The sequence below is a fragment of the Schistocerca gregaria genome, chromosome X (genome assembly GCF_023897955.1).
Source record: "Schistocerca gregaria isolate iqSchGreg1 chromosome X, iqSchGreg1.2, whole genome shotgun sequence".
Lineage (NCBI taxonomy): Eukaryota > Metazoa > Arthropoda > Insecta > Orthoptera > Acrididae > Schistocerca > Schistocerca gregaria.
The window spans coordinates 573,190,271-573,213,385 of NC_064931.1; the positions used below are offsets into that span (position 1 = coordinate 573,190,271).

The following is a 23,115-nucleotide window of genomic DNA, read 5'->3' on the forward strand; positions in this document are numbered from 1 at the left end:
ATTTTGTTTTCTTTAAGATATAATGACAGTCAGTTGAAATTTTGCTCTACCTACATTGTTAATCCTACACATATCATAATGAATCTTCCACCACCCAAGGGCTTCAGATTTTTTATATTATTGCTCTGATGAGATACAATTCTTGAGTCTGGAGTATGGGACTGTTTTGTCGCATTTCCTTCTATTCCTTAGTGTTGAGTACTGTGTGGCTCAGTGTGTCAGTACCAGACTACGAAACCAAAACTCTCTGGTTTGAGCCCCGATCAATCCTAGGGTTTTTATCTGTGACTTATTGCTTCTTTCACCTCGGCAGTGTTTGTTGACATGAAAAATGGTGAGTTGCACCATGGTTCAAACTCCACGTTAAACTGTGGGTCCCCCATAACTGGCTTGATAAATCAGTTCAGAGGTCAGAGGCAGGCAATAGCATACCATCTCTACAGGGCCATGCCAAGTAAAGCACTGTGGTGTTTGATACAATCTTCGGATTGATGACTGCTTTACTTAAGTATTGAATAATCTTTAGTGTGCTTTGAAGGACACTACATCTGCAAGACTTTCAGGCTCTTCATTACGTTGAAACCCAGTTCATGAGCTCAGAAGTTCACCAACATCAAATAGTTCATGCATGTGAACTAATTATATTTACACACAGTTCCTCACTCTTATTACTGATATTTATCTGTTATTAACTGGTCACTTGTTGTAATATCATTTTAAACTTTCTTCATTTTTGTAACTTATCATTTCTTTACATGAGAAAGGTAGATATCATAAAATTAACCATTTCATTAGAATAATGTAAAATTTATTTTAGACTTACATAAGGTGTTTTAATTTTCATGTGATTGTGGTCATTTATAGTTACATTCTTGCCAGGACTTGTGTTCTTCATTCTTTACTTTAGAGAGCTATACACTTTCCTTTACCCTTATTTTCTGCATGTAGACAGCTTCACAAACAGAGGTGCAAAACTGACTATTTAGTGTTTTAACCTCAAGATCAATTCTTGTCCTTAATATTCCTGATCTTGTGATATTCTTTTGTGTTTAAAGGTCACGGCTTGATAATGGGTCATTGTCAGTGCACATTGGATCAGCTGCCTATGATGAATTACAGGGAAACTACCAGTGTATTGCTTCACTTCCACATGTTGGATCAATTGTTAGCCGAAAGGCATCACTCACTCTGGCACGTAAGTACAGTATTTTAACATTTCAGTGGCATCTGTTGCCTGTACTAGTTGTATCTGCAAATCCTTACCCCACATAGCAATAATTATTATGATAACCTCTGGATTCCTGAGAAATAACTCTAATTAACATGCTAAAATGATCATATGTCAAATGATTAATTGGCCAGATGAACCATTTCATCCTCATAATGCCTGTGATTTTTTTTTTGCCCTGTCCCAATAAATCATAAAGTGAAAAGGCAAGGACGAAGTATTGACTGAAATCAGGTGAATGGAAATAGAAAAAGGCAATAGAATTTAAGGGAAGGATGTACGAAGGATTTGAGAAATTACCTTACTAAAGAGGACAGTTATCAGACATTATGTCAGTTTTCCTGAATTAACATTCTCACATTTCTTGCATGATGCTCTATACTGAACAGTATCACTTACAAAAACTATTACTTTTTTAGAAATATAGATTTTTCACAACCAGTAATGTTGATGATGACTGATGCCTAAGTAGCGAATACTTAAACATTTGACAGACAGCAAATATTACCCAACATACATACAAAACTTGGCTTATCCAAAACACCTTGAAACATCGCAAAACTAAAAATTAATACTGTGCTGCACAGAAATAATTAGAAAGTGAGAGTGTTCTATAGCTAGTGGGAAGAGAATGGTGCCCAGCCTTGAGTTGTTTCTCCAGCCACCGACTCTACACTTTCTACAGTAGCTCATTCAGGTGGTTGTTTACTTCTGTTATACATGTGTTTTTTGTGCTATGCCACCTAAGCGGGATTATAGTGTGACTATTTTTCCTGATAAATTAGTTGCTGTCAAAGAAACTGAAAAAGGAAGTTTATTGAAAACTGTTGTTGCTAATTATGGAGCTGGTGTTTCTGTTGTTTCTGAATGGGTGAAGTCTAACTTTCTAGAGCAAGCTGTAAAAAATCTTCACAGAACAACCCGGAAAACATCTCATCTACATCTACATGACTAGTCTGCAATTCACAATTAAATGCCTGGCAGAGGGTTCAGTGAACCACCTTGAAGCTGTCTCTCTACTGTTCCACTCTCGAACGACGCACGAGAAAAACGAGCACTTAAATTTTTCTGTGCAAGCCCTGGGATCTCTTATTTTATTGTGATGATCTTTTCTTCCTATGTAGGTGCCAACAGATTGTTTTCGCAATCGGAGGAGAAAACTAGTGATTGAAATTTCTTGAGGAGATCCCCACGCATTGACAGACAGTATATATTACCCAACTCGTGTTACATATATACATACATACAACATACATATGTACATACAGTAAAGTTTTTGTTTTAATGATTGCCACTGTAATTCACGTATCATGTCTGTGGCACAATCTCTCTGATTTCGTGATAATACAAAATGGCCGCCCTTCTTTGAACTTTTTCGCTGTTGTCCATTCCTCCTACTTGATGCGGATCCCACACTGCAGAGCAGTTCTCAAGAATGGGCGGACAAGTGTAGTGTAAGCAGTCTCTTTAGTAAATCTGTTGCACCTTCTAAGTGTTCTGCCAATGAATCACAGTCTTTGGTTTGCACTACCCACAATGTTATCTATGTGATCGTTTCAATTTCGGTTATTTGTAATAGTAATCCCTAAGTATTCAGTTGAATTTACAGCCTTCAGATTTGTGTTATTTATCGTGCAATCGAAATTCAGTGGATTTCTTTTAGTACTCGTGTGAATAACTTCACACTTTTCTTTATTCAGGGTCAATTGCCACTTTTTGCACCATACAGATATCTTATCTAAATCATTTTGCAATTTGTTTTGGTCATCCAATGACTTTACAAGACGGTAAATGACAGCATCATCTACAGATAGTCTAAGAGGGCTACTCAGATTGTCTCCTATGTCGTTAATATAGATCAGGGATAATAGAGGGCCTCTAACACTTCCTTGGAGATCAGTGGATATGACTTCTGTTTTACTGGATGACTTTCCATCTGTTACCTGTTACTACAAACTGTGACCTTTCTGACGGGAAATCACAAATCCAGTTGTACAACTGAGGTGATATTCCATAGGCATGCAGTTTGGTTAAAAGACACTTATGAGGAACGGTGTCGAAAGCCTTCTGGAAATCTAAAAATATGGAATCAATTTGACATCCTCTGTCAATAGCACTGATTATATCATGAGTATAAGGAGCTAGTTGTGTTTTGCAAGAACAATATTTTCTGAATCTGTACTGTGTGTGTGTCAATAAATCATTTTCTTCGAGGTACTTCATAATGTTCGAATACAGTATATGTTCCAAAACCCTACTGCAAATCGTCATTAGTGATATTGGCCTGTAATTCAGCGGATTATTCCTACTTCCCTTTTTGGGTATTGGTGTGACTTGAGCAATTTTCCATTCTTTAGGTATGGATCTTTCCGTGAGCGAGCAGTTGTATATAATTGTTAAATATGGAGCTATTGTACCAGCATACTCTGTGAGGAACCTGACTGGTGTAAAATCTGTCCTGGAGGCCTTGCCTTTATTAAGTGGTTTAAGCTGCTTTGCTACACCGAGGATGTCTATCTACTTCTAAGAGGGTTGAATGAAAAGTAATGCCTCCACCTTCATTAGCTGGGTTTGGATGCGTATATTTTAATAAATCAAATGCAGAAATAATCCTTAGAATGTCATCTTTAATTACCGATATTCACTTGTCCACATAATCACCAGCCAATTGGATACATTTCTGCCAATGCTGAACAAGTTTTCTGAAGCCGTCATGCAAAAAGTCTACATATTGTTTCCTCAACCACAGTCTCACAGCCTAATTTTACTATTAATAGGGTCTGCAAGGTCATTAATATACAACTTGAACAGCAAGGGTCCCAACACACTCCCCTGAGTGAGGCACATCTGAATTTCTACATGCAAGATAACCTGCTCTGTCCTCCCTACCAAAAAGTTCTCAGTCCAGTCACCAATTTCACTTAATACCCCACTATGATCATACTTTTGACAATAAGCATAGGTGCAGTACTGAGCCAAATGCTTTTCGGGAATAAAAAAACACTGCATCTACCTGGTTGCCTTGATCCAAAGCTTTCAGTATGTCATGTGAGAAAAGTGTGAGTTGGATTTCACATTTTTAAATGCTAGTTGGCATTGAGGAGGTCATTTTGTTAAAGATACATTCTCTTTGAGCTCATAATATGTTCTAAGTTTCTACAACAAATCAATGTCAAGGATATTGGGAGGTAGTTTTGTGGATCACTTCTACTACCCCCATTGCAGATTTGTATTACCTGTGCCTTTTTCCAAGAACTGGGCATGGTTTTTTGTTCAAGGGATCTATGATAGATTATAGTCAGAAGAGGCGATAACTCGGCCACAAATTCAGTACAGAATGTCAAGGATTCAATCGACACCTGGAGCTTTGTCCAATTTTAATGATTTCAGCTGTTTCTCAACACCACTGACACTAATACTCATTTCATTCATCTTTTCAGTGATATCGGGATAAGATGGGAGCAATTCTCCTGGATTTTCCTTTGTAAATGAGCATTTGAAAAGAGAGTTAAGCATTTCAGCTTTTGCTTTGCTACCCTCAAGTTCAGTTCCTGTCTCATTCACCAGGGACTGGAAACTAACTTTGGTGCCACTAACAGCATTTACATATGACCAGAGTTTGTTTGAATTTTGGGAAATGTCAATTGACAGTATCCTGCAGCAGTATTCATTGAATGCATGATGTGTTTTTCTGTTGACAGTCAAACAGGTTTCACTCAGCATATCTCTATCTATGGTCCTACACTTTGTTTTACATATATTATGCAGTAATCTCTGTTTCTTTAGAAGTGTCTTTACATTGACTGTATTCCATGGAGGCTCTCTCCCATTATGAACTGCTCTACTGGGTACATATCTATCCAGTGCTTGGTCAACTATTCTTTTAAACTTGAGCCAGCATTTCTCTTTGTGATCCTGATCTGTGCTGAAAGTTTCAAGTTCTTCAGTGAGATATTGACATTACTGATTCTTTTATCTAGTTTACACAAAATATAAATCTTTCTGCTTGTTTTTCATTGTTGTCACAACTGTGTCATGGTCACTGATACCAGTTTTGATGTGGAAATCCTCAAAGATGTCATATATATTTGTTGCCATTAAATCCAATATATTTCCATCATGAGTGGAGTTCCTAACTGTCTGTTCTAAGTAGTTTTCAGAGAAGACATATAGTAAAGTTACACAGTATGTACACTCCTGGAAATTGAAATAAGAACACCGTGAATTCATTGTCCCAGGAAGGGGAAACTTTATTGACACATTCCTGGGGTCAGATACATCACATGATCACACTGACAGAACCACAGGCACATAGACATAGGCAACAGAGCATGCACAATGTCGGCACTAGTACAGTGTATATCCACCTTTCGCAGCAATGCAGGCTGCTATTCTCCCATGGAGACGATCGTAGAGATGCTGAATGTAGTCCTGTGGAATGGCTTTCCATGCCATTTCCACCTGGCGCCTCAGTTGGACCAGCGTTTGTGCTGGACGTGCAGACCGCGTGAGACGACGCTTCATCCAGTCCCAAACATGCTCAATGGGGGAGAGATCCGGAGATCTTGCTGGCCAGGGTAGTTGACTTACACCTTCTAGAGCACGTTGGGTGGCACGGGATACATGCGGACGTGCATTGTCCTGTTGGAACAGCAAGTTCCCTTGCCGTTCTAGGAATGGTAGAACGATGGGTTCGATGACAGTTTGGATGTACCGTGCACTATTCAGTGTCCCCTCGACGATCACCAGAGGTGTACGGCCAGTGTAGGAGATTGCTCCCCACACTATGATGCCGGGTGTTGGCCCTGTGTGCCTCGGTCGTATGCAGTCCTGATTGTGGCGCTCACCTGCACGGCGCCAAACACGCATACGACCATCATTGGCACCAAGGCAGAAGCGACTCTCATCGCTGAAGACGACACGTCTCCATTCGTCCCTCCATTCACGCCTGTCGCGACACCACTGGAGGCGGGCTGCACGATGTTGGGGCGTGAGCGGAAGACGGCCTAACGGTGTGCGGGACCGTAGCCCAGCTTCATGGAGACGGTTGCGAATGGTCCTCGCCGATACCCCAGGGTCAACAGTGTCTCTAATTTGCTGGGAAGTGGCGGTGCGGTCCCCTACGGCACTGCGTAGGATCCTACGGTCTTGGCGTGCGTCGCTGCGGTCCGGTCCCAGGTCGACGGGCACGTGCACCTTCCGCCGACCACTGGCGACAACATCGATGTACTGTGGAGACCTCACGCCCCAGGTGTTGAGCAATTCGGCGGTACGTCCACCCGGCTTCCCGCATGCCCACTATACGCCCTCGCTCAAAGTCCGTCAACTGCACATACGGTTCACGTCCACGCTGTCGCGGCATGCTACCAGTGTTAAAGACTGCGATGGAGCTCCGTATGCCACGGCAAACTGGCTGACACTGATGGCGGCGGTGCACAAATGCTGCGCAGCTAGCGCCATTCGACGGCCAACACCGCGGTTCCTGGTGTGTCCGCTGTGCCGTGCGTGTGATCATTGCTTGTACAGCCCTCTCGCAGTGTCCGGAGCAAGTATGGTGGGTCTGACACACCGGTGTCAATGTGTTCTTTTTTCCATTTCCAGGAGTGTATTATCATGACCACCACTAACAAAACTATAATTTTTCCAATTAATTTTTGGACGATTAAAGTCTTTACCAATGATTACTGTATGATTATGGATCTTACGTACAAGTTTTTGGTTACATCAGGAGATGAGTATGGTGGGCGATAGAAAGGTGCAATTATTGTATTATAACTACCTGTGATACTGAGTCTTGCCCAATTAGTCCCACATGCAGCTTCAATTCCTATCTCGGTTGATTTGAGCTTGTCTACTGTGACAAATACACTTCCATTTCCCATTTTCCTATCTTCTCCATATACACTTAAATTTCCCCCAAAAGTCTCACTTCTATCAATTTCATTTTTCAGCCAGCCTTCTGTACATAGTATTAAGTGAGCTCCCCTGCTTTTCATAAGTGCTTCAAATTCTGACACTTTGTTGCGAATGTTGTGGCAGTTTACCATGAGGAATTTAATACTCTCCCCTGTGTGATGCATTTATTTCACTCTCATGCTGATACTTTTGCATTTTCTACAGCTATTGGTATCTGAATTGCATGGAGAGTCGCCTAATCTAAGAAATCCTTGCATGCGCCCTACACAGTCGGCTACCTGAGTGCAGCCTCTGATGTTTAGGCACACCTGTCCTATTTGGGGGGGATTCTACTGTTCTCAACCCTATAATGAAGCACTTTTTTCATTTTTTCAGCGAATCCATAATGTTTTCGTGCGGCGTATAGGGAAAATAAAAGTCTGTCGACCTTCTGTATTTCTGTTTTTCAGTTTTATTTCCGATACTTGCCGGAAATGAAATCTGAAAACCGAAACATCCGACATTTAATAACCGTTAATTCCATACACACATTTGCTTCATTGCTATAAGTGTTAGGAAGAAGAGTCCAGTCTATATCCAGTCCCTCTGCCATGAAGAGAAAATATGTGTTTTTTTATTTTTATTTTTTATTTTTCACAGGTCAAACAGTTGCTAAGTGCGTCTTTTCTTATGTGTCTGTTGTATTTATTACATAGTGTGTGCTACCATATGTAGTCTTCCATGTTCAAGTTTGAAATGAATTTTTGTTAAACTTATATTTCATCTTTTATACTACATACATAAATAAATTAATAACATTTATGTAAACATCTTTTGTTTTTGTTTTTTATTTTGTTATAGCAAGGTGTATTTCCTCAGTCAATTATAAATCATGTTACAGGTTTCAGAAATCATTTTAGTTAAAAATTGTAGGGATACAACAGCACTGAATTCGAAGTCCTCTGAACTTCTGCCACTTGCTAGAAATCATAAAGTAGTTAACAGCCTCTCCTTGCAGCTAACAGCTTCTCTCATGACTGCATTTTTGTTCGTTAAGAATGGTCTGATGATGTCCAGCAGCTCCAAAATGCATGGTTCATCCATTCTTAGATAATTAAGAAAATCGTGAGACCCAAACTTCTTAAGTAATAGAATGTGTGTGAATTTCTTTCCTTGCATTAGCCACTTCTTTGCCTACATCCTTCTCTCAGCTTTTTTGGCCTTGTTACCTCTGAAACACCCAAGCAAACCCCATTTTTGTTTCGATGTAAAACCAAGCAGAATCTCGTAGAACATAAACACATTGAACTTAAAATAAACAAATCACAACAACATGACTGTGCTGAATCGCTGAGTGCAGTCAGTTGGGATGAAATTGGTCAGTCAGTTGGCCAACAAATATCTGTGTGTGTGTTTGTGTGAGAGGGAGGGAGAGAGAGAGAGAGAGAGAGAGAGAGAGAGAGAGAGAGAGAGAGAGAGAGAGATGGCTGCCTGCTATGAAAGGGAAAAATACTGTTGTGCTTAAGAACTTCTGTCTGAAATACAGAAAGCACATGATTGCTATTTTTGTAACACACATGTCCCCATTGTAGAAATAGACACAAAATTAGTCAGTAGTCAACATTTGTTGTAACATATGTGGCCCCCCTGCGGGTTCGGGGGTACGAATAGGCCCGCGGTATTCCTGCCTGTCGTAAGAGGTGACTAAAAGGAGTCTTCAAAGTTTCGGCCTTATGTGATGGTCCCCACTTGGGTTTGACCTGCCATTTTCAAAATTTCCGTTGTTAGTGCGTGCCATTTGGGGAAGGACGCCTTACGTGGTGTTTTTCTATTGGTCCATCGTGCACCTCCATCTTGCATGCTATCTATTGTCGTGTGGAGGGATTTACACCCCATGTCTTCTGGGTTGCCTCCTCGTCTTGTGCTCAATCCCCTTCTTAGCGCCCACGGCAACTGTGGACCCTTTCAACACCTAAAATCCAGCACGGTAGCCAGTCCGTTGTGGTGGGGTCGTCATGTACCCTCTTGGTGGTAGCCCCCTGACCACGCAGGGATCGCACTACAGATGCCAGAGCTGTTTCCTCCCCATGCATGCCAAGGAGTATGTGCCCATCTTGTCTGGGGCACGGGGACTCCGGGCAATGGGATATCGGCCAGGTACCTGTTGCTTTGGCTGGGTGGCGCCCTTGGGGAGAGCCCTCATTCGGAGTAGGTGGCATCTGGGCGGATGTGGCGCAATGAAGCGCAATAAATCTCACCAAGCTGGTGGTCGCACTGCCACCAGCGTCTCTAAGCGAGGAAAAATTGAATTCGATGCTGCACAATATGATCCTCAGTCATTCCCCTCGTTGGCTGCGCCATGGGAGGGACGCAGATCTAGTGCCAAGCAGGAGCCTTATGTACCACAATACCTTGTCTGCAGCAGGACTGATGGTGACTCCTTTCTTTCGACAAAGCCTATGTTTTTTGTGGAACACCTGGAGGATAAGTTTGGGGAAGTGGCGGGTTTGTCTAAAATGAGGAATGGGTCCATCCTCCTCAAGACGTCCTCCCCAGCCCAGTCACGGGCGTTGCTCTTGTGTGATAAGCTGGGAGACGGCCCTGTTACCGTCACTCCCCACAGTAGCTTAAATATGGTCCAGGGGATTATTTACCATCGCGACCTCTTGTTACAGTCCGATGACGAGCTGAGAGCTGACTTGGAACGACATGGTGTGCATTTTGTCCGTCGTGTGCACAGAGGACCCAAGACCAACAGGGTGGCCACCGGTGCCTTTATCTTGGCCTTCGAGGGTGCTGTATTGCCTGAGAAGGTCAAGGTAATGGTTTACCGTTGTGACGTCAAGCCATACGTCCCTCCCCCGATGCGGTGCTTCCAGTGCTGGAAGTTTGGGCATATGTCCTCCCGTTGCCCATCCAGCGCCACATGTCGAGATTGCGGACGCCCCTCTCATCCCGATTCTCCATGTGCGCCTCCACCTGTCTGTGTCAACTGTGGGGAACAACACTCTCCATGCTCGCCGGACTGCCCCGTTCTTCATAAGGAGCGGAAGATTATGGAATTTAAGACCGTGGACCGGCTTACTTATCGCGAGGCAAAACTGAAATTTGAAAGGTTGCATCCTGTCCCTCTTCAAACTTCTTATGCTGCAGCTACGTTATCGTCGCCCTCGCGGGCGGCAGTTGTCGCCTCCTCTGTGCCGCCTTCAGTTGGCCCTCGGGGCCGTCCATCTCTGTCTGCCCCAATCGTGTCTGGGGGCAAGCCTTCCTCTGTTGCCCCCTTAGCAGTTGGGGGCAAACCCCCTTCTGTCACTCCCCCCGCACATGCTTCAGGAGTGACATCTGCTCCAAAACCAGGGGGCTCGATCCCTCCCCCTCCCCCTTCTCTGCCGGCGTCGTCTCCGCCGGCGTCGTATCTGCCGGCTCCTCTCTCGCGGAAGGGGTCCCTCGGGGCCCTCCCTTCTTCCGTTTCTTCTGCTACCCCGCCGGATGTCAGCCAGTGGCTGAAGGTTCATCCACCTGCTGGTCGTAGGGCTTCTGCGTCGTCGTCAGCCTCCGACGCTCCTTCAGAGAAACTCTCCCAGCCCTCTAAGCCAAAGGACAGACGCGAGAAGAAGGACCGGAACGTGTCCAAGAAGAAGGACGCTCCGGCAGTTTCAGTACCGCCTGCTGTCAATAGCTCTGGCTCTGGGGATGCGGTGGAGATCCTCGCTTCTGCCGCGGATCTCGCCCTCACGGAACCCTTGGGGACCTCTCCTATGGACACAGCTGACTCTCGCTCGGTGGCGGCCGTTGACTCTGCGGCGCCGTCTGCCTCTTAGTCCACTTAACGCCCTCCCAGTCCCTTTCTGCTTCCATTTTCCAGTGGAATTGCGGCGGTTATTTCCGCCACCTGCCTGAGCTCCGGATGCTTCTGAGTGTTTCCCCTGTTCTGTGCATTGCTCTTCAGGAAACTTGGTTTCCAGCAATGCGGACCCCTGCCCTTCGCGGTTATCGGGGATACTATAAGAACCGCGCTGACTGTCAACGAGCTTCAGGTGGAGTTTGCCTCTTTGTTCACCACTCTGTCTGTAGCTCACCAGTACCCCTTCTGACGCCTTTAGAGGCAGTCGCTGTCAGGATTGAGCTCTCGCCGGCTATTACTGTTTGCTCTGTTTACGTTCCTCCGTATGGGCAACTCCCCCGACATGTCTTGGCTGCGCTGCTGGCTCAACTCCCGCCGCCATTGCTGCTTCTGGGCGATTTCAATGCTTACAACCCTCTATGGGGTGGGATTGTCTCCGATGACCGCGGTCGCGCTGTGGAGCATGTGTTGGCTCAGCTCGACCTTAGCCTCTTGAACACCGGTGCTCCCACGCATTTCAGTGTGGCCCATGGCTCGTTCTCGGCCATCGATCTCTCTCTTTGCAGCCCCGGACTTGTCCCATCCCTTCACTGGAGAGTGCATCCTGATCTGTGTGGTAGTGACCATTTTCCCATCTATTTGTCACTGCCCCAGTGTCATTCTTCTGGGCGCCTGCCCCGCTGGGCTCTCAACAGGGCTGACTGGCCGGCTTTTACTTCCGCTGCCACCATTGCTTCTCTCCCACAGGGTGACATTGACGAGGTGGTCCGTGTCTTGACCTCGTCAATTATTTCTGCGGCCGAGACTGCCATACCTCGCTCCTCTGGACTCCCTCGGAGGAAGTCTGTCCCCTGGTGGTCGCCGGAGATTGCTGAGGCTATTCGCGACCGTAGGCGGGCTCTCCAGCGTCATAAGCGGCACCCGTCTCTGGCGACCCTCATCGCCTTTAAGAAGCTCCGTGCCTTGGCCCGTCGTCTTATTGCACGGCGTAAGCAGGAATGCTGGGAGAGGTACATTTCATCCTTGGGCTCCCGTGTCTCCCCGTCGCTCGTGTGGTCCCGCATCCGGCGGGTTTATGGATACCAGACCCCTATGGGTGTCCTTGGAATCTCCCTGGACGGCGCTGTATGCACGGACGCTGCCACCATTGCTGACCACCTTGCCACGCACTTTGCTACGAGCTCTGCGACTGCAACTTACCCTCCTGCCTTTCGCTCTCTAAAGGAGCGCGCCGAGCGGATGCCGTTATCGTTCCACACACGTCGTTCTGAAAAATACAATGCTCCTTTCAGTGAGAGGGAATTCCTCGCTGCCCTCGCCAATTGCCCTGATACAGCGCCTGGACCGGACTGCATCCACGCGCAGATGCTGAAGCATCTCTCCAGGGACTGCCAGAGACACATCCTCACCATCTTTAACCGCATTTGGAGCGAGGGCGTGTTCCCGTTGCAATGGCGAGAGGGTGTTATCGTTCCCATCTTGAAGCCCGGTGCGGACCCTCTGGCGGTGGACGGCTATCGTCCCATTACACTAACCAACGTTTTGTGCAAATTGCTCGAACGTATGGTGGGGCGGCGTTTGTGTTGGGTCCTTGAGTCGCGCGGTCTCCTCGCTCCATCCCAGGTTGGCTTCCGTCAGGGCCGGTCTGCTGCGGACAATTTGGTGCGGCTGGAATCTGCTATCCGTACGGCCTTTTCCCGCCGTCAGCATCTCGTTGCTGTATTTTTTGATCTGCGGAAGGCATATGACACAACATGGAGGCATCACATCCTTGCTACGTTGCGCGAGTGGGGTCTTCGTGGTCAGCTCCCAGCTTTTCTTCAAAACTTTTTATTGCGCTGCTCTTTCCGGGTGCAAGTCGGTGCCACCTCTAGTTCATCTTATATACAGGAAAATGGGGTCCCGCAGGGCTCGGTTTTGAGCGTTTCCTTATTTCTAGTGGCCATTAATGGTCTGGCTGCAGCCGTGGGGTCGTCGGTGTCTCCTTCTTTGTATGCCGACGACTTCTGCATCTCATTTAGCTCAACGACTACGGGAGTCGCCGAACGCAGGCTGCAAGCAGCCGTTCACAAGGCGGCATCATGGGCTCTGACTCATGGATTTCAGTTCTCTGCGGCCAAGACTCGAGTTATGCACTTCTGCAGGCGTCGGACGGTCCACCCTCATCCGGAATTTTACCTCGACAGTCACCTACTTGAAGTGGTGGACACTAGCCGCTTCTTAGGACTCGTCTTTGATGCCCGGCTCACATGGGTTCCTCATATTACTCAGCTGAAGCAAAAGTGCTGGCAGCACCTCAACGCCCTCCGCTGCCTGAGCCATGCGTCTTGGGGTGCAGATCGCAGCACGCTGTTGCGATTGTACAGAGCCCTTGTGCAGTCCAGGCTTGATTATGGGAGCCTGGCCTATGGGTCTGCATCGCCCTCAGTGTTGACGTTGTTGGACCCCATACACCACTGTGGGGTTCGGCTTGCAACTGGTGCTTTCCGTATGAGCCCCGTGGATAGTCTGCTGGTGGAGGCCGGGGTTCCCCCGCTGCGGATTCGCCGCCACCGACTGCTCGCCGACTATGCTGTCCACGTGCATTGCTCACCGGGCCATCCCAATCATCGCCTGCTTTTCCCTGCCAGGGTCCTCCCTCTGCCCGACCGGCGACCTAGGTCTGGGCTTTCCATTGCTGTCCGTGTCCAGTCCCTGCTGTCGGAACTGGGGTCGTTCACTCTTCTGCCGCCCTTCCGGGCCTGTGCACCCACGCCTCCCTGGTGTATGACCTGTCCGTCCGTCCGCCTGGACTTGGCACGGGAACCCAAGGACTCGGTTCCGCATGTGGCCCTCCGTCACCGTTTTCTTGCGCTCGTCGCCTCATTTTCAGGCTGTGAGCCTGTCTACACTGATGGTTCCCTGGTGGATGGTCGTCCTGCCTACACTTTTGCTCACGCTGCCCATGTTGAACAGCGCTCCTTGCCGGCTGGCTGCAGTATTTTTACTGCAGAGCTGGTGGCCATATTGCGCGCTCTTGAGCATATGCGTTCCTGCTCAGGTACGTCCATCGTCATCTGCAGTGACTCCCTGAGCAGCCTCCAGGCTATCGACCGCTGCTATACCTCTTCTCCTCTGGTATCCTTTATTCAGGAGTCTGTTTTTGCCATTACCCGCTCTGGTCGTTCGGTGGTCTTTGTTTGGACGCCAGGTCACGTTGGCATCCCGGGGAATGAACGTGTCGACAGGCTGGCCAAAGGGGCGGTCGACGCCCCCACTTTGGCGATCGGCCTCCCGGCTCGTGATTTGCAGCTGGCGTTGCGCCGTAAGGTGCTTCAGATGTGGCGTGACGAGTGGCGTAGCCTGACTTCTCCGAATAAACTGCGGGCTGTTAAGGAGACGACCGATGTGTGGCAGTCCTCCCTGCGGGCTTCTCGCAGGGACTCTGTCATCCTGTGTCGGCTCCGCATCGGCAATACCTACCTGACGCACGGACATCTTTTGCGTCAGGAGGATCCCCCCCTGTGTCAGTGTGGGTCCCGGTTGACGGTCGCCCACATTTTGTTGGAGTGTCCCCGCCTGCGCATCCTCCGGCAGACTTTTAATCTCCCGGGCACGTTGCCTTGGGTTTTATGCGACGATGCCTCCATGGCTAACGACGTTTTAAATTTTATCCGTGGTAGTCCTTTTTATGGTTCCATTTAGGGGGGACCTGTCCCTTTCCCTTTCTGTGTATCTTGTCCTCGAGTGTCTCATTGGTTGCAGATTTTAATGTGTGTATTCGGATGGTTGACTCTTTCCCAATTTTTGTTCCCATGGTCAGTCAACCAGTCTCCGACCCTCTTATTTTCTTCCGTTTCTTTCTGTCCAGTGTTCGTCTGTACTCTTCTTGTCTCTAGCGTTCGCTGCCACATTGGTGTTCTTTCAGTGACTGGGGGGAGGGGCGTCTCCTCCCCCCTTGGGGTTTTACCTGTTCCGTAAATTTTGTTTCGCCGGTTTTTTTGGAATGGGGGACTGATGACCTTAGCTGTTTAGTCCCCCTTAAACATCCCAACAACAACAACAACATAACATATGTGGTCAAGTTCATTGTCATTGTCCGTTAAATACTGAGAAATGTATTACCATAAAGTGGGGGTACTTTGCCCATAGGGGGTTAAAATTTTTCAAACTCTAACAGAAGATTCAGCCTTGCCTGGTACATATTCTAGTAAAGATTTCTGAACGGTTTTGATTCTGTTCAATAGTTGAAAGTTCCTACTAGCTCATATGTTTGAGTTATTCTGCGACTCACTATCTTGGATATTTTCTGCTAACAAAATGTGTACTGCTGTATTTTTGAGGTAATTGTTGTCAATAAAAAGTGGTATTTTCTGCTAGAAAACCACAACAGTATTTTCATTATTTTGTTTTATATCTGATTCAACTTGGGATGAATCTTATTACATTGAAAATGATTACTACTAAGAGATTAATGTTGTCATAGTATGATGTAAATGTAAATGGGAGGTAGGACCTCATCAATATGCAGTTTAAAGCACTGAAAATGTGAAAGACTGCCTGGAATCTGTATGATATGGAATACTTACTTTGGAATGTCACAAGATTTCTAAACTGGTGACAGATACTAGTAAACGACTTAAGACAAGTAAAAATACAGCCAGTGCATGATTATTCTAGTGATGAAGACTTATTAGAACAACAAATTCATGGGTAAATTTGGATGAAGATTGGGTACTGTACAGAAGAAATCAAATGGAAGTGTTAGCAACATCTACAGAGAATGAAGAGAGCCTATCAAAACCATAGGAAAAACTGAAACCAGTCAGAAAGGAGATTGGTGTGTTTGTCTTACACAGTGAGAAAATAAATATTAGCATGGTATTATTGAAAGTTTTAATGCACATAGTGCAACCATAAAAACTAGGATGCCATCTCTTGATAACTGGAAATGGCCTGTGAATAAAGATGTGTTTTTCGGAAATGAGATGATATAGTTGAAGGTATAAACCCCTCAGAATGGTTAATAGTTAAAGGTATAAACACCTCAAAATGGTTAAGTGAAACAGGCATTTTCTCAATTCTAAAGTTGGTTGATAGTGATGAATTTGTGCAAAATATTTTCTTGGTGTAGTCACTGACATTTTGATACACCAACATACCCAGTGAAACACTGACCTTTTCTTTGATAACAAAACAAAACTAAATTTTATTCATGTTTGTTACTTTTTTACATCTTAAATAAAATAAAAAGTTGCACGATCCTGAATATTCATTATTTTTGTTCCTTTAATACCAAAAAATACATAAATGTTGGTCCTATAAGATAACATTAAAAGCTGTTATCCTGTCATAAAGTAATGCTTATATTAAGTGGAGCAAAGTAACTCAATCCAGGGGCTATTTTGCTTCAATTTTTAAAACATTATAAAATAAAAAAAATAAATCTCTGATGTCTTTGTCTGTTATTAGATGGGTTTTTCTTTGTTTAAAAATAGATTTACCTCAATTTCAAAATTCATTTTACAAAAGTACTCTGTATTACATGATTTTGTTTCAAAAACTGTCTAAAAGTGGAGCAAAGTAACCCTGCTTTGCGGTACAACATTTAAGCTTTTCTCAAGACCATACCATATGCTACCAGCAAATTGGGGATTGCCTTAAATTTATTTATACAGATATTTTAAATGTAATTATTACTCTGTGCCCTTAAATTATTTTAATAGTGTATAATTGTTTGTCTGAACCTAGTGAACAACCTGCATATTTCATAAACACTTCTCTGTTATCACTTGGTGTGTGACACGAGACTCTCTCATTTGTCTAGGTGTCTACATCACTGTTACAGGTAGTTCATTGATGTCTCCATCCCAGAAAAGTGAAAACTATGAGGATTTATTCAAACTAAAATCAAAATCTCGATTATTATCAAATGTAGGGCCATGTCTGTGTTCATCACGTCTTTATGATAATGACTCATCCAACTTTTATTGCTTTTGGAATGTTTTTTAAGCATACTGTGGTAATACAATTAATGTCATAAATCATTGAGAAGGATGGCCTATCGTATATGATTCAATCACATATTCAATATTTCTTTGATAGCTCGTGCTGTTATCTTTTGCCACTGGAATACTGTTAATGTACAGGCTGGTTTCCACAGAGACTAATACAAAGAAGAAATTTTAAGAGAAGAAAGTGTAGCATGTAAACAACTGTTTTTCATTTACATAACTGTTTTTCACTTTCACTGGTTCCTAATTTGTGAAGGATCAAACCACTTTTAATAGCTTCCTTTATATCTGCTGAGTGTGTGCCAACCATGTCAGTTTGGGATGTAAGTGTATGACTAGCCGTCTGTCTGAGCATGCTTATTAATTCCGTCACTTAGTTTAGGATGGAAAATTTAGATAGCACCAGCTTCGATGCTACCTAAAATATTGATGTCGTCTGTGTGTGTGTGTGTGTGTGTGTGTGTGTGTGTGTGTGTGGGTGTGTGTGGAGGGGGGGGGGGGCATTTAAGAGTACCTATTATGGCTTATTTCTTTCCCCACCTTTAATATGGGCCATATTCCAGGGTAATTTGGCAACATCTTAGTAGTAGTAGTAGTAGTAGTAGTAGTAGTAGATTACCACATAAAACATAAATAAAAAAGGGAACAAGATGAGAATAAGCAAGCATAGTGGGAGTAGACAAACCTAGCTTCTTTGAAGCTACTTTCAGGATGGTAGATCACATACAACCAGTTCTCTGAAGTCATGTGGGCACATTCACATGATGACAATTTCCGGTCCAGAATGTGAGTGCAGCCAAGTATTTTACTGGCATGAGACACTCCTGACTGCTGTCTGAATACATTTGTGTGTGCTTCCATAGTGAGTGGTGGGTACCGAGTGCTGCTCATGCTGTTTCACCACACGGACTCTACTACTTACAGTTACTTTCATGAACAGACATACTTGACAATCATTCCATTAAAACAGTACAATTTCTGAAGTTATGATTAACATTTAACTTATCACTTACTTGGAGACAAGAAATCAAGAGCTGTAACTTTTGTTGTATCTATACATATTACAATTTGAGTCCCTCACCATGTTTTTCTGTCTGTATGTGAAGGCTTATTCTGGAAACTACTCTAGGAGTTTTGATATGGCTTTCACTAACAGGCAGGCTGATTCATGAGGAAGGTTTGTGTATGCAGTTTATTACCACTATGTCAGACAAGTCGCCTGGCTGTAGATACCTGTGCAAAGCTGGGCCAGGTTGCTAGTCACTGTTGTTACTGTTACAGGATACAGTAGTAGAGTCATGTTTGCTAATGTATAAGTGATTGTATAAATTATTGTTGTGTGTTACTGTATATATTCTAGGATATCTTGAATGAAACATAAGAGGATATGTTAATTATATAGCCTCACCTGGAGACATTCAGTAGAATAAAATTTTGTGCTTGTATCACAGTTCATAATCATGTGTACTTATATTTTCATTTGATATATACCATTTTCTTTTCTCTTCCTTTTAGCACAACTGCAGATATCAACACCTCCAAAAGACATAATTGTGTTTCCAGGGCAAACAGCTTTTTTTAACTGTTTTGTTGATGTGTCTTTAGAAGTCAGTGTCATGTGGTTGAAAGACAATCGGCCTCTCCTCTTGGATGAGACAAGAATGCTCATTTTGCCTTCTGGTAAGTTTGACAGTAATTTTGTTTTATGATGGATCAGTAATCCTAGCAGAAAAACGGAGAAGTGAACATTAAGAATCAGACACATTTTCATATAGGTAACATGATTTTGCTTGACTATATAGTGAATTATAGCTCAGTGGAATCACAGAAGCTGTAAAACTTGTCATGGTTTAACTGAAATTAATTTATTAAAATTTTGATGGTTCAGAAGGCAAATCTAACATCTGAAAAATCTGTAGGTATTTTACTTACATAAATTTGTTTTTGTGCGTAATGTGAGTAATCCATAAAGTGAAAACAATTTTCATCCAAAAACTTTCAGACCCACCGTTGATAAAAAAAAAAATGCTCCAATCATTCCCAAGACATTCTATGTTGCATGTGGTGTATTTCATAAAGTGCTTTTTCACAAAGCCATGTACACCCATGAGAAAGTAAATTCAACTGTCATAAAGAATGGCAGTACATCATCTTGATATCATACCAGTCCAGATCCAGTCTCTAGCATAATCCTTATTCTTGTTTATGCATATAGTTGTTCATTCTTCTCAATATATGTCAATCCCTGTTAATTGTAGCATTTGAAACCCATCAGAATAGCTATTTTCTTTCAAACATGCTTTGTTTTTGTTCCCCTAGCCAATATTAGTGATCCACCTGGACACCTAACAAAATTTGTTATCTGGTGGTGGGATGTCTTTGTTTTTGTTGGAAGGAAGTCATTGCAGTGCTTCTGTGTGTGTTCAGTTTTAAGCCATTTACACATTGTTGTTGTCTTCAGTCCTGAGACTGGTTTGGTGCAGCTTTCCATGCTACTCTATTCTGTGCCGCACATAATTTACAAGATTGTAGATCATCCCATGAAACAGTTTTTCCACATTTGCACATTCATGTTTTACACTCAAAATTGATACCAACTTTGTTGATAGATCATGCTCTGTCCTTCTGTTTGGTGCACAAAACTGACTTATGAGCTGTTCAGATTTCATCCATTGCACTATTTGTTTCTGCGTTGAGATTTTGTTTTCACATGAAGCACATTTCATTGACTCATGAAGCGACTCTGTACTATGTATACCTATTTTGACATCTCTGAAGTGATCATAGGCATGTGGTGCATGGCTTTCTGTTCACACAAAAAAACTCTGATTTGCAAAATTAATCACTTTTATATTATCAGTAATTCATATCTTAACACAGTGTATTTTAATCACATCAACAGAAAATTGTCATATTTCTGACATGCATGTATTTACTCTACAGTATATCATTGTGTCTTGTGGTTGTAAGCCAGTCACTGACTCGGCTTGAAGATCACTGTGCAGTTATCAACAAAAATATTGATAGAAGAAATATTGCTGTCCACGCACGAAAGATGATTGAATATTCTATCCACCTGGAAAACTGCAAGAAACACATTTTATATACCTACTAATGATAATTTTTCAACCTTTAAATTAAGAAATGAATGATTAAATTATAGCTGGTTTTTGTGACAACTTTCGATAATATGATTTTTATTTCTCTTAGAGACCTTTAATATTAAATATAATAAAACAACAGCAATATTACCATTGTTGATAATAATAATAATAATAATAATAATTAATAATAGTAACATAATGTCTGAGAAAGGAAAGAAATAATAATAATGTTCTGGTTTTGTGTCGGGAGTGCTAGTCATGAGAATGAATGGAAACATCTCGATTTCTTTTCATAGTGAGCTGTTAATAAGGGTGATCACATTTTCTGTTTCAGGTGCTTTGGAAATAGATGAAGTGCAACTGTTGGATGAAGGAAATTATCAGTGTAATGTAACAATGTTAGGACAAAATCAGATTAGTGAAAAGGCAGTTCTTAAAGTTGATAAAAATGCAGGTGAGTACCATGTAAGTGGGCCAAAAGTTGTAAGTAACTGATTTTTTGTGAATTCCATTTGTAGCTACAGTAAAACACCTTTTAATGAATCTCTGGGGACCTAAATATTTTTTCATTAAATAGGGGTTTTCCTTAAATGGTAGTTTTGCATAGGTACATGGAAGAAGTGACCATCATACGTTTTGCATAACATGTTCTTTATTTTCTTTAATCAATAAGAGTTGTTTGTTTTCTCCTTCCAGCATACTGTAATGACAGAAGTTGCTCCAGTTCGTTGATGTTTGTTATAACTGACTCGTCTACATTAAAAGGGGAAAGATAGTTCCTGACAGTGTCGGATCATTGCTCAGCAGCTGCAAAACTTGGTGAAGTGTCTTCCTTCACCTCTTCTTATTCACCACCACCACCACCACCACCACCACCACCTCCTCTTCCTCCTCCTCCTCCTCCTCCTCCTATGTAACTGTGTTTCTTCGCTAGGATTTCTCACATCTCACTCATATTCATCTTGGGTGTGGAAGTCAAATCATCTTCATCACAAGAAACAAAGTCCTAGAGTGTCACATTCTCATGAACATCTGTGACTCTACTCCATTCTTCTCATGGAACATGTCTTTTTCATCGCAGAACAGTTTAACACAGTCTGTTGTGTCACACAGTTCAAGGCAGCAGTAAACATGTGTATGGCCTGTAAAATGTTAAGCCTCATCAATTCCTTCCTCTCAAGGAATGTAATTGATTTCTGGACAACTGCTACCATGTATTTGGTTTTAACACAGTGTATTGTGCCCAGGTCCAAAGTCTGCAGATGACTTATGCAGTTTGGTGCAAGAAACACAACATTAATATTCCTCAGAAATGTTTCCTTGGGGTATACAGGGTGACAGTCAATCATAAGTACTATTTTCTTACTGCTGAACCCATTTAGGCATCTAAAGGGCTGAGAAATTTAGTGAAGATTTCCAATGTCATTGCTGTTGTACTTGTAAGTGCAAGGTAGTGTCTTTATGTTTTTAATACACCTGAGGATTTAAAATTTCCCTGTTAACAATGGAGGCAACTTCTCATTCCATCTTTATTTACACGCAATTGTGAACTCATTCTTTCATTACTTTTTTTACCTCTATAGCATGTTTCTCCCTTAATGAAATAAGCTTTCAAAGGAAGTAAATTGTAAAAAATGCCAGTGTCAGCTACATTAGAAATGTCTTTGGGCTCATAACTGTGAATTAATCCGGGCAAGGTAATGGGCTGTACAAAACCTGGGACAACTAGGAAACCTGGGAAAACTATGGGAATTTCTTCATTCAGGAAAAACCTGAGAATTTTTTAGAATCCTGGGAATTTTTCATTGTTTTACTTCTCAGTTAAATTTTTGTAATTTTTTCTCGTAAGAACTGATACGCTGACAAAGAGTTTTATTTTAGTCTGCTACTGCAAACTAATAGGGCATCAAAAACATAAGCAAGACAGTAACACCAAAATAAAACTTAAGTTGCAAAGAAAATACACCATTTACAATAACAAAACACAGTCTGCGCACAGTTGTCTGCCTACAGCTAAATGTGTCAGAGGCTATAAAGACCATGCAATACTCCGTAACAACCCAAAGTTTTTGATGAACGTGATGTGACACATGTTTGACTTTCTAACAGGTCGCAGAAAATATTGCAAATGGTGGTTTGAGAAGCATTATTTTCAAAGTAAATTCCTTTTACACAAGATGACTTATGTTATGCGAGAGGATCGGCAAGGAATTTCTGAAATCGTGAAGTGTTTCGCAGTCTTTAAAACTTAATGCTTTGAAGACCAGCCATAGAGAAAAATTTTGGGCACAGAAGACCAGCCATTTGTGTCATTTTTTAAAATTTTACTGGCACATTTGTGTTTGATATATCTTAAACCATAATACATGCTAAAAATACCAAGCTTCATGTTAGTTTTTCATCTTTATTTTAGTTCTTTCATGGATTACAAATTATGCTATAACAGTGGCAAAATATATTATCCTTAAAAAAAGGAGGTGTGAGGTGAGTTCTTGAACAGCTTCACTTACAATTGGCTTTTCTATGGAAAAGTCTAAGTGCTAGATGGAACATGTACTCATCTAGATAATCCATGAAATGTTCAGTGTATAAAAGTGACATTGATAACTGTTCTTGCCAGAAATTTCAGCTGCTTCAAATTTAATATGTGCTCTTAGGATATTGTCTAACTACATCCTTAAGGGGGGGGGGGGGGGGGGGACCAACAACCAGTATTGCATGTGAAAACTTAGCTTTTCTTGTAGCTATATTGTATGCATATTAACTTAAATAATTAACTTTTCGTACTTGTGTGTTCATGCTACTTAACAGTGATGTTCCTATTATCTGACTACATCATGTGTCTTACGCTCTGAATATTTGGACAGGGACATTGCTGGTGAGATCATGTGATATAAGCTACGATTGACTGACAAAAGCACATCACAATCTTGATTTCATTGCTTCGTAAGCTATTGTGCTGTATTTGGTGAAACTCATATTTATACTTTCGTAATATCAAAATATGCAGTGTACATGTTGCCATGCATTAAAGGTCTTTCCAAAGTGGTT

The 23,115-nt window shown here is 42.8% G+C and overlaps 1 protein-coding gene across 2 annotated transcripts in view; it reads left to right on the forward strand.

Annotated features, from left to right (window-relative positions):
• The window catches only part of LOC126297775 (neogenin), a 218,378-nt gene that overhangs the window by 40,994 nt on the left and 154,269 nt on the right, over nucleotides 1–23,115 (forward strand). For both annotated transcript variants that reach the window (XM_049988952.1, XM_049988953.1), the window contains exons 3-5: nucleotides 1,056–1,195; nucleotides 18,476–18,640; nucleotides 20,399–20,518. In XM_049988952.1, coding sequence (XP_049844909.1) covers nucleotides 1,056–1,195; nucleotides 18,476–18,640; nucleotides 20,399–20,518 — 425 coding nt within the window. The remainder of the gene's footprint in view (nucleotides 1–1,055; nucleotides 1,196–18,475; nucleotides 18,641–20,398; nucleotides 20,519–23,115) is intronic.